The sequence below is a fragment of the Vicugna pacos genome, chromosome 19, assembly GCF_048564905.1.
Source record: "Vicugna pacos chromosome 19, VicPac4, whole genome shotgun sequence".
In the NCBI taxonomy this organism is placed as follows: Eukaryota; Metazoa; Chordata; class Mammalia; order Artiodactyla; family Camelidae; genus Vicugna; species Vicugna pacos.
The window spans coordinates 5,903,800-5,916,396 of record NC_133005.1 but is presented as its reverse complement, the minus strand read 5'-3'; the positions used below and the strand labels follow the sequence as shown (position 1 = coordinate 5,916,396).

Genomic DNA, 12,597 nt, shown 5'->3' with positions numbered 1-12,597 from the left:
TGCCGCTGTACACTTTATCAGTCAAAGCAAGTCTCCAGCGGGGCCAGACGTCTGACGGGTGCGTGACAATTCACGATGTAACAGAGTACGTGGGACAGGAGGAAACATTCTGGACATCTTTGCAAATGATCTACGGATAATCAAAGCACATGAAGATGACAAAGGCTTTTGACATACACTGCCCCCTGGAGAAATTACACCAGTAACATCTCTTCAGCAGAGAATCAGTGCCTGTTTCTCTCTGTCTTCAGAAACCTCTTGTAACTTTTATCAGCCTGAGGTCTCTCTAATAATAGCACAGTGACAACTTCATTCTAATGTTTAATTTCTAGTAAAGTTGAACATCTGTTGGTATGTTCATGGGTCACTTAAATTTCTTTTGTTGGTTTTAAAATTGTGTGTTCATGCCCTTTGTCATTGTAAGAATCAAAGAGTTTTAAAAAACCATTAAAAAAGTGGATTGTGTGCCCCTTTTATTAATTTGAAAGTGCTCTTTACTCCTCTTTATATTATTAATATTACAAGCTCTTATATTATTCATTGTCACATATATTGCAAAATTTTTCCGCTGTTTTTGTTTTGTGTTGTTTCTGATGCAGACACCATCTGCATCCTTTCACACTAACATCCCCACCATATCAGGCCCAGCTAGTCTAGATCCTCCCGTGCACCCCATCTCCTCAGGCACAACCTCATCCTGGCTGACCATCCATCCTGTGGAGCATCTAAGATGCTAGTTTTGGGAGCTGGTCCAGGGAAGTGAGCTGTGTGACCTGGTTTACTCTGGGTTGCATTTCTGGAGTCCAAAGTCCCCACCAGTCACGTTGGATACTTTTTAGTTCAGGCTGGATCTGGGAAAAGAAACAGCAAGTTTAGGGCATCTCAGAAGAGCTATCACAGCAAACCAAGGGTTCTCATTGCCCAGCAGGGAACCAAGGGAAGCTTGTTGCAGCGTCCCTAGAATGAGACAGTCACTGTTTCCATCCGTGCCTGTGGAGTGTCCCTGGAGACCAGCAGCTTCCCCTCCCCAGCATCAGAGCCGGGCAGCGGGCACCTCAGAAAAATGTCATTCAGTGCAGAGAAGTCAGGCCTCTGAGCACTCTTCCAGGTTTGGAGAAGATTAAGCTGCAGTTTGATGGCCCAGAAGCACTAAATTGTGAGTCAGGCCTCTTTGATGGGAATTTGATGGGGAGGCTACTGTCCCCAGTGAGTCAAATACTAGCCCAGGTATTCTGTGAAAGTCTTTTGCATATGTAATTAAAACCCCCAATCAGTTAACTTTAAGTAAGGGAGGTTGTCTTAGATAACGTGTGTGGGCTTGACTGAATCCATTGGAAGTAGAATCCATTGGCCTTAGAAGCAGGGCTGATAAACGTCCATCAACAGATGGCTGGATAAAGAAGCTGGGGTATATATATGTAACAGAATGCTACTCGGCCATGTAAAGAATGAAATAACGCCATTTACAGCAACATGGATGGAACTAGAGCTGATCATACTGAGTGAAGTAAGCCAGAAAGAGAAAGAAAAATACCATATGATATCACTTATATGTGGAGTCAAAAAAAAAAAAACACAAGTGAACTTATTTACAAAACAGTGACAGACTCCAGACTCACGGACATTGAAGACCAACTTACGGTTACCAGGGGGAAAGTGGGGAGGAAGAAGAAATTAGGAGTTTGGGATTAGCAGATACAAACTACTACATATAAAATAGATAAACAACAAGGCCCTACTGTAGAGCACAGGGAAAAATACTCAATACCTGGTAATAAACCATAATTCAAAAGAATATGAAAAGGAATATATATATATATATATATTTATTTAAAAGTGAATCACTATGCCGTATACTAGAAATTAACACAGCATTGTAAATCAACTTACTTCAATTAAAAAAAAAATTAGGGTCGAGTTTTTAGAGAGAGAGAAAGGGAGAGGAAATCCCATCTGTGTGCTACAGCAACCTGAATCCTGTTGCGAGACCAAGCCACACTTGCAGGATTGGAGAACTCAGGTTTATTACGCTCGTGGGCCCAGAGGAGTCAACACTCCAAGCTCTGAACCCCTTCCGTAGGTTTACACAGGATTTTAAAGGGTTTTAAGTTTTGATTAAGTTCGTGCCATATGAAAATAAGGTTTAGAATGGACCAATCAGGAGTGGCCTTTTGGGAACCAATGGAATTTTAGGGGTAAATTTCGTTTTCCTAGAAGCAAGCCGTTTTACAGAAGCGCAAAAGCAGGAAGGCAATGGCCCTGCCTGGGAGGTCTTGCTGGTCCCTTTGTGGGTTTTACCCCTTCACGTGGACAATAGCTTCTGCCCGTGCCTGTGGAGCCCACACTGCTGTGTCTTCCCTTCGTTAATGCTGCCCTGTGGATCTCAGACCTGCTTAGCCAGCCCACGGCTGCATGAGCATCCTCTCTGTGAGATGACAGGACCTCACTGAAAGCCAGGAAGCCTACCGGGGACCCCATGGGCCTGGTTGTAAATACTGTCCCTGGACGGAGCCATGGAGGGAAAGAGGAGAGAGGGGAGAAGCACGAGGAAGCAGGTTCCAGGGGCCGGGCCAGCCTGACCTGCTGAGGACCGAAGGGAAAGAGGATGAAGGATGGATGGATCACGTCTCGTTCGATGGTGGGGGGATGACCTGGGACGTGGGAAGTCTGCACTAAGGCCCGCAGTGTACACCTGCACAACTGTTTTGTGGTTTATAAACTGAGGCCATCTCTGCTCAAGAATCCTATCCCCAGGCCTCTGCCAAACCGTCCCCCTTCCTCTGAAATCTGATCTCATGCTCTGGCGTGCCATGACAGTCCCCAGGTTGGGGACATCTGGCTGCTGTTTCCAGACTTCCTAGAAACCCAGCTGTCTCCCCCACCCCGTCCCACAGACACACACGGGCAAAGGTCACATCTGGCATGTCTGGGGGCCTCTGGCTGTCAACCTCCCCCTCCTCTCTGCTCCAGCTCGGAGCCTGGAAGCAGCTCTCCACCCTTGGGGTCTGGGATAGCATCTCCAGTCTGTTCATGTTGGAGCAAGAAAGGCCGGTCCACCCCAAACGCAGTGTCTCCTTTCCTGCCCAATTTGGAAGGCCCAGGAATTTAGCCCAGAACAGTTTGAGGAGTGGTCTTTCTCAGCAGCTTTGTTTAGGAGTCACATTTGACCCCTTCACCACCCCCCATTCTTGTTGATCCCACCTCTGTGGGCGCCCACTCTCTCCTCCCATCCCCACAGAGGGTGCTCCTGCTAGGACCCCTATTCTCCATGGTCCCCCGGCTTTTCTCACTTCTTCCCCATTGGCCTGCTGGTCCCTTTCCAGCACTAGCCTCAGGGATCCTTTTGGAATGCAAGTCATCACTACTCCCAGTTTCCAGCCCCACAGCATACACACCAATCCAACTTAATAACATGGGGCACGCCAGGCACCGACCTAGGGGCAGCAGCAGAGAACGAGAATGTAGTCTTGTGCCCCCCAAACTCAGCAAGTGGAGGGAGTCAGAAAGAGACCCTGAAGCTGCCAGTTGAAAAAGGTCCTGTTTTCCCACTGAGTCAGGGGTGAAGTCTGACCCCTCACTGGGGGCTTTTCGAACTTGGCCCCAGCAGCCTCAGCCTTCACCCTGGCCCTCACACAGCCTCAGCACACTGCGCCCCTGCTGGCCCCCAACACACCGAGATCATCCTTGTCGCCCACTCCTGCTGGCATGATAACCCTGGGAAGCACCCTTCACCCCATCGGCTTCCTGGTGAATTTCTCCCCGTGTATCCAGGTGAGCTCCGATATCCCACCTCGGGGGTCTTCCTGAAGAATTATGAGGCTGGGAAGAAAGCCATCTGGGTCCCTTTTCTTGTAAGAATGACACTGACCGAAGCTGGCCAATGGCCTTTTAGCCTAGAGAGGGTGGAAACAATTCAGACAGCCACAGGTGGTGGTGCTGGTGAGGGAGAGGGACGGAGGGAGGAGGGGAGAAGGGGGAGCCACCTGGAGCTGGCCTGGGTCGTGAACATCATCCCGCTCATCCATTCCATGACTTCTGTGCAGCACCTGCTGCCTGTCGGGTGAGCCACGGACCGGTCCCCGCCACCTGTGTGCTGGCGGGCTAGAGGGAGGGGACAGGCATGCAGACACGCCCACGTCCCCATCCCAGTCAGACCCCGGGGCCTAAGCTCACCAACTGGAGCTGGAGGCTGCAGTTGTGTTTTTGTTTTTCTCCCACAGAACTTTGTCGCTGTCTCTGATACCAAGGAAACAGACATGGTTGGAATAGAGGAGTTGGCACATTTGACTGACTGAGTTACTGAATATGCGTAAGGCATAGTTCATATAGGGTAAAATTCACTCTTTACAGTGTTCAGCTTTATGAGTTTTGACAAACATATATAATTATTGAAAAAATCATTATTAATGTAATGCTTGACTAAGTTCTCTAATACTTGTTTCCTATTTTTTTTTCTGCATTTTCTTTGATCACCTCTTCATCAATGCTATATCATCTTTACAGAAATAGAAAAATAGGCTTTTCCTGGTGTCCCCATTTGTTCCTGGAAATGACACATCTTGTGGGCAGTGCTTCTTGTCTAAAGCACCAGCTGGCTGATCTCCCTACACCAGCCCCTGGGGCCTTGGCCTCGGTGGTGCTGGTCCAGCTCAGCTAGGGCCCCACCCCCGCCCCCATCTCTCTGCAGCTGCTTTGGTGATGGAGGCAGCTTGTGGGCTCTGCCCACAGTGCTTGTGGGATCACTGAGTGTCAGGGATGACGCCTGAGCTGCGGGCAGAGACCGCCCACCCCGACCCGCATGCCACGAACGGCTGGGCTGCTGCTTCCTCCCCAGGTCTTAGCGGGAGAACCCAGCTCCCTGGGAAGGAGCCTGTGCACGCGAGAGGCTTAGGCTTAAACATCTTCCAGGTAAGTCTATCCATCTCTGCCTTTGAATTTCCCTTAGGACAGCAGGGGCTTTCAGGAAGCAGCAACTCCTCAAGTCTCAAAAGACACACCCCCCCATTCATCACTCTTCCACGCGGTGTGCAAATACAAAGATGGCGCGTGGGACCCTCTCGGTCCTGGGGGACCTCCTCCTGCTCCAGGAAAGGAGAGGGGCACACCTCAAACGGGCAGAGTCTGAGCTAGAGACTTGTGTTAAAAGGATGGTTGAAGAGGATGTCGAACCCACGTGCTCGAACGCGTTTTCTGAATTACCTGTATTTTGCCATTTCCTCTTTGCAGAGCGGATGAGGGCTAGTGACAGAGATTGCTTAAAATATGTTGTATCTACTCAGACTTCCTCACTTTTAATTGAGTTCCCCTGAGTTGGTAGGTATGAGTTTGGCTTGCCCCCACTGATGAGCCCTGTGATGGTGTATTTTTCAGATGGCGAATGGAGACTGTTACAAGTCCCAGCCCTGGCACCTTTATGAGCTGCAGCTCTCCTCGTGGTTACATGTATTCTCCCCAACTCGTCATCGCCCGCACCAATGAGCTGGTCGTCTGTCATGGATACCAGGAAATTTAATGAAAATAAATGAAGTTCTTTGAGCCTCCTGGACAGCTTTTATTTCAAGAAGACAGAAAAACACCAGCCCAGCCAGTGTGGGCTGACTGGAGGGGTGAGATAGGAAAGCAAGCAAGAATTAATTGTTCATTTCATTGCTTGAGGATTTTATTACAGTACTGAATTGAGTTTGAGCCCCGGAACCAGAGGCTTTTCTGTATCATCAGAGTTATTCCTGTGATCCTGGAATCTCTAGCCTGTTCTCTTTCTGAACGCCTTTCCTACGAGACCCCCCTGCTGCCTAACCTCTCCCACTTCCCTTTGCGCTACCTCTTGGACCTCTGTGCACAGGTGAGCGGAGAAGCTCCAGTGGGGAGACAGATCCCCCAGCTTAGCAGAAACGGCCACCACCTTAGGAAAGTAGTCACGCAGAAGGACCAACCACACACCGGGAAAAACAAAGCCAGGACTCCCATCTCCCACGCCCTTGCTCACAGGATGTTAACGTCTCTGGGAAATAGCTATTCCCAAGTCCTGAAGCTCAGAACGGCCAGAAAAACGTCGTTATAGTGTCTGAAGGTCAGTGTCACAGCCCAGCATCTGGAATGTGACCGCCGATCTCGCCTCTCCTGGGGATAAACACAGAGAAGCAGCTTCTCAGGTGGGCAGCACTCAGATCGCTGGGGCAGGAGGGGTGAAGCTGCCCACCTTGAATGGAGAATCCGCGGGGAACAGAGGTGATTCCACACAGAAAACGACCATGGGAAACCACTGCATTTACTAACAGCGTATAAACTCCCTTGCCAGACGTTCTGGAAACATCCTCACCTTTGCCTGCCGGGCCTGCCCAGACTGTCGCTCTGCATCACAGGCTCATGGAATTAGAGTGGTCCTCATCAGCGATCTTCTTGGTCCCAGGAGGGAAGAATGTAGAAAAACCAACTCCTTTTGGCCCAGGAATGGGTGTCCCAGGGTGTGTCAGTTCCCTGCCTTTTTAAAGCAGACTTTGAATAATTCTTTCCATTTCAAGAAAACTAACCTGTAGCAAAGTCCAAATGAGGCAGGAGATGCTTGCGGTAGCATTTCCCACGTGATGAGAACCCACTGTGCAGGTACACATGGTAGTGGCTGCTTTGAGAGAGGCGCGTCCAGTCTCTCGATTCCCCCCCAGTAAAGGTCTGGAACAATTTTATCTTTGCAGGTAAACCTGCTGGAGGGCAGAGGCCATGGAGCTCAACTCCCAGGCCAGGGTGTCCCTTGCCCAGCAAGTAGAACACACAGCAACTCAGGGATGCCCAGGGATGGGCTGAGTGGGGGTCTGGAGGGGGCGGTTTCTAGATTGTTCTCGATTGAGAATCGACTGGTAGCTGCTGAGGGTTAGGTCCTGGAGGGCTTCAGCTGGAGCAGGAGCTCAGTGTGCTGGTTATGAGCACTGATCCCGCAGCTCTGAGCCCACCCGTCCCTACTCTGCTGGGGCCAGGACTCTGCAAACCTAGTTCTGCTCTGCCAGCGGCCTCTGGTTAGGCTCTGCCGAGACAGGGCACTGGGGGGAGACAGCGAGGCTGGGGGAGAGGAAAGGACATGTTCCCGATTATCTGCTTCCTGTTTCGGTGAGCATCACCCCAGCAACGCTTCCTGCTGGCTTCCTCCTGCCGATTAGATTACTTCCTGTTCTTGTCAGCGTTGCCTCAGCCTTGAAGCCCTGCCACAGTGGCCGTGTGCCCAGTAGTGGCAGCCGAAGTCAGTCTGCAGTTTCCCCGACCTTTGCCAACAAGCTTGGCCATGGCCCCACCTTCAGAGATGCGGCCCCTCGTCTGCAGAGGCCTGATCCCTACCCCAGCTAGGGACCTTTCCTTCCCCCCAGCGCTGACACCAGCAGCAACGCCGTGCCCCCTCCCCACAGGGGGTCTGTTTCAGCTCTGTGGGGGCCTTTCGTCCATGCTCTCAGTTTGAATAATTCCAGCCTCCATCTCGTGTTCTCCCAGCCCTCAGAGTGGCAGCTGCTTCCTGCAGTTACTACCTCTGTGATAGCTTTGAGGTTTTTGTTTTGTTTTTACCTCCTCAGTTAACTGCAATTATTTTAAATTCTCTTCGTGAAGGTAACTGCTGTGACCTCCATCTCCTGACTCTCACAGAGCATCCTCCCCTCATCCGGGCAGTGGCCTGGGGCCTGGAGCTAACACAGGACACTGACATCGGGGCCAGTTAGCTCTCTGCTCTGGGTAAGCCCCCCTCCTTCAAGCTGTCTTACCATCAGTAAAATTAAGAGATCGGGCTGATTCAGAGATGGCAAATGGCAACCACGGGCTGGGGCTGCCTGCAGATTTGATGGGTCTATTTCTGCAGCAGGACCTGAATTCCCTCCATGAGGTGTGTCCTCTCCATCCACACTGTGTTGTCCGTGTAGCTCCTGGATGGATCCGGGATCCAGACTGTTTCTAAGGCTCCTTCCAGCCCTGACCTGCTCTCGTCTCCCAGCAGGTGCGATGCTGTCCGCCTCATGTGGCTTTTTGCTTGGAGCTTGGAGAATGCCCCACGAGGCATCACAGCTGCTGTCATTTCTGCCTGGCTGCAGGCGCAGGGGGAAATGTAAGGAATGACTGGCCCCTCTGAGCAGCACGGACTGCTGGGAGGTATTGAAAACCGGCCAAGTTGTGCTGTTCAGGCACTGCCAGGTGGCAACCTGCTCCTCGTCCACCCCAGATGCTGCCTTACTGGTAGGTTTGCAGGGAGAGACAGCGACTCTCCTTCTGCACGGCTCATGGATGCAGCCGGAGGCTTGGGCACTGGGGAAGGGTGTTCGTGGTTCTCAGAAACTACAGGGGCTCCTCCCACGTCTGAGGGTCCCTGCTCAGTCAGGGGCCTGCCCAGCTCACTGGGGTCACAGCCACATGTGTCAGCAGGTGGTGTGCAGAGATGGGGAGGCACTTGGTAGAGGCAGCCGGATGCTGACTTACCTGCTGAGGAAAAGGGGCGTCCCAGGCAGCCAGGAGGTCCTAGGTGACCCACCTCCTCCTTCCTCTGGTTTTTAACTTAAATAGATTTGTTAAAAGCTATGTGGGGAGACTTTGAAGAGCCCCCACCTCCCCCAAATGAGCTCTTGCTTCAGGCACGCGTACCCGTCCGGGCTCCAGGAAAGGAGGCTTTTGAGCCAGTACAGCTGAAGGGCGTCGTCCCCATCAGAGAAAAGCCCTGGATTCGGTGGCTTGAGATCTGCAGGGCCCGCTCTGCACAACCTGCCACCCGCCACCCTCCACACTGCTGCCCCTCCCCCTCCCCGCCACGTGCCCTGGTCCCGTGGCCTCTTGCTTCTGTGAGAAGCCACCACTGGCTGCAGCCAACAGTCCCCTACTAGTGATGCCGTCACTGGTGGAGGCCAAGGGGGACCCTTTTCTGCCTGCGCCCAGCACAGAAGCTGGTTCACTCAATGGCCCAGAGAATTCACGCAGGAACAGCAACAATCCTTCTGAAAGACGGCACTGAATCGTACAAACTGGGCCAGGCTGACATGTTTTGGAGGCCCCGGGTTAGGGTGCCAGCCTCTGGGCCACCTGGCCCGCTTCACTGAATCGCGTTCTCAGGGTGCCTGAGAGGTGTCTGCTCTCTAGTCCAGCAAAGGGGCGTCTCTGTCCATCCCCGGGATGGGTTGTAGGCTGTCTGTTTACTCTGAAAACAATCTTTCCCTTTGTGGGGGCGCTGGGGTGATTATGTCCAGGCCCAGCATGTAGAGAGGTGACTTGGCAGCCAGGTGGGGCTGCAGGTGGCACCCCCAGGTGTAAAGGGAACCCAGCGCTCTGTGCCTAAACTGAGCCCCCAGCCAGCACGTGGCTCCCTGACAGCTGTGCCTGCATGAGGCGCTCTTGTCTGCTGTTTCCAAAGCCAGGAGGAGGTAGGAGCCCGAGGCGGGACCCGGACTTTACTGGGGACTGCAGGCTCCTGCAGGATGGGGGTTTGGACACACGCAGCTGGACCTCCGACGGTCTGGGGAGATCATGCTTCTCGAACGTGCCAAGGGTCCAAGTTGCAAGCGCAGGACAGCCGACCCCTCGAGGGTGCACGACCTTGCCCCCGGGTCAGTACTTAATCAGGAAGTTTGTGTCTCCCTAGGACACGTGGCTTAAAGAGTGGGTCTTAGTTGTCACGCGCTCTTATCTTCCTCCCCTGGAATATCCTTCTGAAACGTGCTAGCTGATGGCAGGCACGAGCCCACTACAGAATTCTGGCCAGTGACCTCTCAGGTGCCCTGTCGCCTGGCCTCTGCCTCCCTCTCCGGCCCGTCCCTCTCTGAAGCTCTTCCCTGCACCTGGGGCACCTCTCTGTTCACACGGCACCTGCTCAGGGAGACCTTGGAGCCTCTAGCTTCTCCCCCAGCACTTCCTACTCCTCCTTCCTAACATTTCTCCCAAGTTGCGGGCACGTAACTGCAACTCTTGGTCTGACTGTGAGTGGAGTGAGAGCCCCCTGAGGGCAGGCCCCTGGCCCCACTGCTCACCCTGCACACGGGCACCTGGTGGGGACAAGGAGGAAGGTGCAGAAGAGTTTGTGCTGAACTACTAGCAGGTGAAGCATGGAGCACTGATGGGCAGGCTGGTCCTCTAAGGACCAAGGATGAAGAGGACGCAGCCAGTTCTGAGCATGCTCCGTGCATCCCTCTCTCAGCCAGGCCCTCGACACAGCACGTGGCCAGTGGAGTCACCAGAATGGTCAGATTTGGGGCTGACCCTCCCTTCACCCTCCCTGCTGCGGGAAGGGGACCGGGGCGGTGGCTGTGACATGAGTTTACACTGATTACTTCAACTAGGGCAAGCACCATCCACACCTCTGGACCTTTGGGGACCCACCTCACTATGCCTGCCCCTCCCCCCCCAGCCCCCAAGGGGTACAGAGCAGGAGAGGGGCCAGCTCACAGAGAACGGCTCGCCCCATGTGCTAATGAGGTGGGGACAGGCAGTGGCCTGCGCAGCGGGGGCCGGCTCAGCCGGACCAGTTTTCCCATCAGGCTCGCACACGTCCCAGACAGCAGACAGCGGGCCCAGGGGCCGCCAGTCTTCAGATGAGCCCTCTGCTTCAGACCCTGAGGGGACTGCTGCCCTCCTGGGGGCTGCCCAGTGTCAGAAAGTGTGGGAAGTCCCTTATAAATGTAAACATGACTTTCTCATCCCCTTAGAGAGGATAAAAAGCCAGGCTCTTAACATTACTCGCACCCTCTGTGAATCAATTGCTATTACATCAAAATTAGGGTTTAAAATACTATATGGGAAAAAGTCACACAAGACGGCAAGCCAACTCCACCTTGTCCATGGCTTCTGGTTTGTTTTCAGGAGAAAAGCTAATAGAGCTTAGAATCAACCAAAGTGCAAATATTAAAAGAAGCTCTTAATCACCACAAATTGGTATTACCGTCCGCTGTGATTCTTTTCTCTGAAGCTATTGCCTGGAGCTTTGAAGCAGCAGCTTTGTTCCTCCTCCCCCCTCGCCCCCCTCACGGCTGGGGAGGGGAGACTCAGAGGGAGCAGCCCCTGGGGCTGCTCTGTAGTGAGAAGCTCTCAGGCACAACCTGAAGCGCTTCTGGAAAGATACAAACACTTCTGCAAATACTAACTGGGCAGACGGATTCCGGACACTTTGGGGAAAGTAACTGCTTTCAGACAGAGAAGATGTTTAACAATATTTTTCATGTTTTTTTTCCCCCAGATTTAAATTCTGGAGAACGGTTTCTCTTTCCGGTGACCTGCCTTAACGGTAGCGAGCAGCTGTGTAACGGTAACCCTGAGCGAGGCTCTCGGCTTTGTGCGGTTGCATCTTCCCGGTGCGTTTCCAGTTTTGTCCTAGTGCCCCTCCCCGTCTTCATCTTAAAGACAGATGGCTTGCACATCTTTTTTGCAAACACATCTTGTCTCTCTCTGGATGGGGGAGGGTCTGCCTTATCCAGCAACAGAGAAGGAGCAAATCCAAACTGATGGATCTCAAATTTGCACAGAAGGGTCCTTTTTCGGAGAGGTAGTCCTTAGGGAAAAAGCCTCATTGTTTTCAAATAAAGGCGTTCCAAGTGAGTATAGTTTAAGAAAGGACATTTTGCATTTAGTCATTTTGCAAGAGATGCACAGAAGGGAGAACCTTCTAGAAAGTCACGAGGTAGCCTTGGGTGCCAGAGCCTGGAGTCTGTAATTCCCCGGTGAGAAGTGTCTGCTGTTTGCAGGGAACAGGGATGAACTCACATCCTTGAACCCCTTCAGTTCAGTCAGCTGGCTTTCTGTCCCTCCCTTATTTTAAATGTTACTGGTCCTACTGGACTCCCAAATAAAGAAGCCTCTGGAGGTAGCAGCCTGGCCAACTCCAGCATGACCCAGCTAGCTCCCCGTTATCACTGTAGGCTCAATCTGAAACATGATGCTGTAGAATTTATAATGAGAAATGTGTGGATTTGTTTTGACTTGGGAATAATTCTGTATGTGTGAAATTAAAAATGTGGGCATCACAGAATCATTTTCCACCTAATGTATGAGCATCAGAAAAATCACTCAAAACTGAAGAGAAAAAGAAGTCAGTAATCAAGGTGGAAAAAGCCCTTGTTATTAAAATGAGGGTTACACAGGATTCATTTCGTCAAGAATGAGCTTCCTTAGATGAATGGTCTTTAGTTTTCCCAAAACATAAACAACTTGTAATGATAACTTAAATAAATGCAAGCATTTGACTTTGCCATGGAGTCATTTTACCTAAATTTCCAGACTCCTCTTATTTGAAGAAAAAAAAAAAGACCTTTCCAAGAACAAATTCTAACTTGAACCACTCCTGCGGGTGTGTGTCACAGGAAGACAGAGGACAGGGGCTCGTGGGGCAGAAACGTTCAGCTCTGGACCCATGACGCCTCCAGGCACCATTATAAGCATTTGTAAAAGACAGCGAATTTAAAAACCTCTTTTCAACACAACCGCTTGGAAACAGGACATCACGGAATATTCTCTCGTGCGTCAGGCTTGAACTGTCACCTGTGTTTTCTCTGAGGGGTAAGGCTGGCTTGCGGTGGGTGCAGAATGAGTAGTAACCCGCCACGGCACAGTACCACACTGCTCCCCTCCTCCAAGAGCAAGTCTGAGGAGGTG

The 12,597-nt window shown here is 51.8% G+C and overlaps 1 protein-coding gene across 1 annotated transcript in view; it reads right to left on the bottom strand.

Annotated features, from left to right (window-relative positions):
* Window positions 1-547: 547 nt before the first annotated feature.
* KIF16B (kinesin family member 16B) overlaps window positions 548-12,597 on the bottom strand; it is a 257,261-nt gene continuing 245,211 nt past the window's right edge. The window contains exon 26 of the mRNA XM_072943791.1: window positions 548-851. Within this exon, the coding sequence (XP_072799892.1) occupies window positions 726-851 (126 nt within the window). The 3' untranslated portion in view covers window positions 548-725. The remainder of the gene's footprint in view (window positions 852-12,597) is intronic.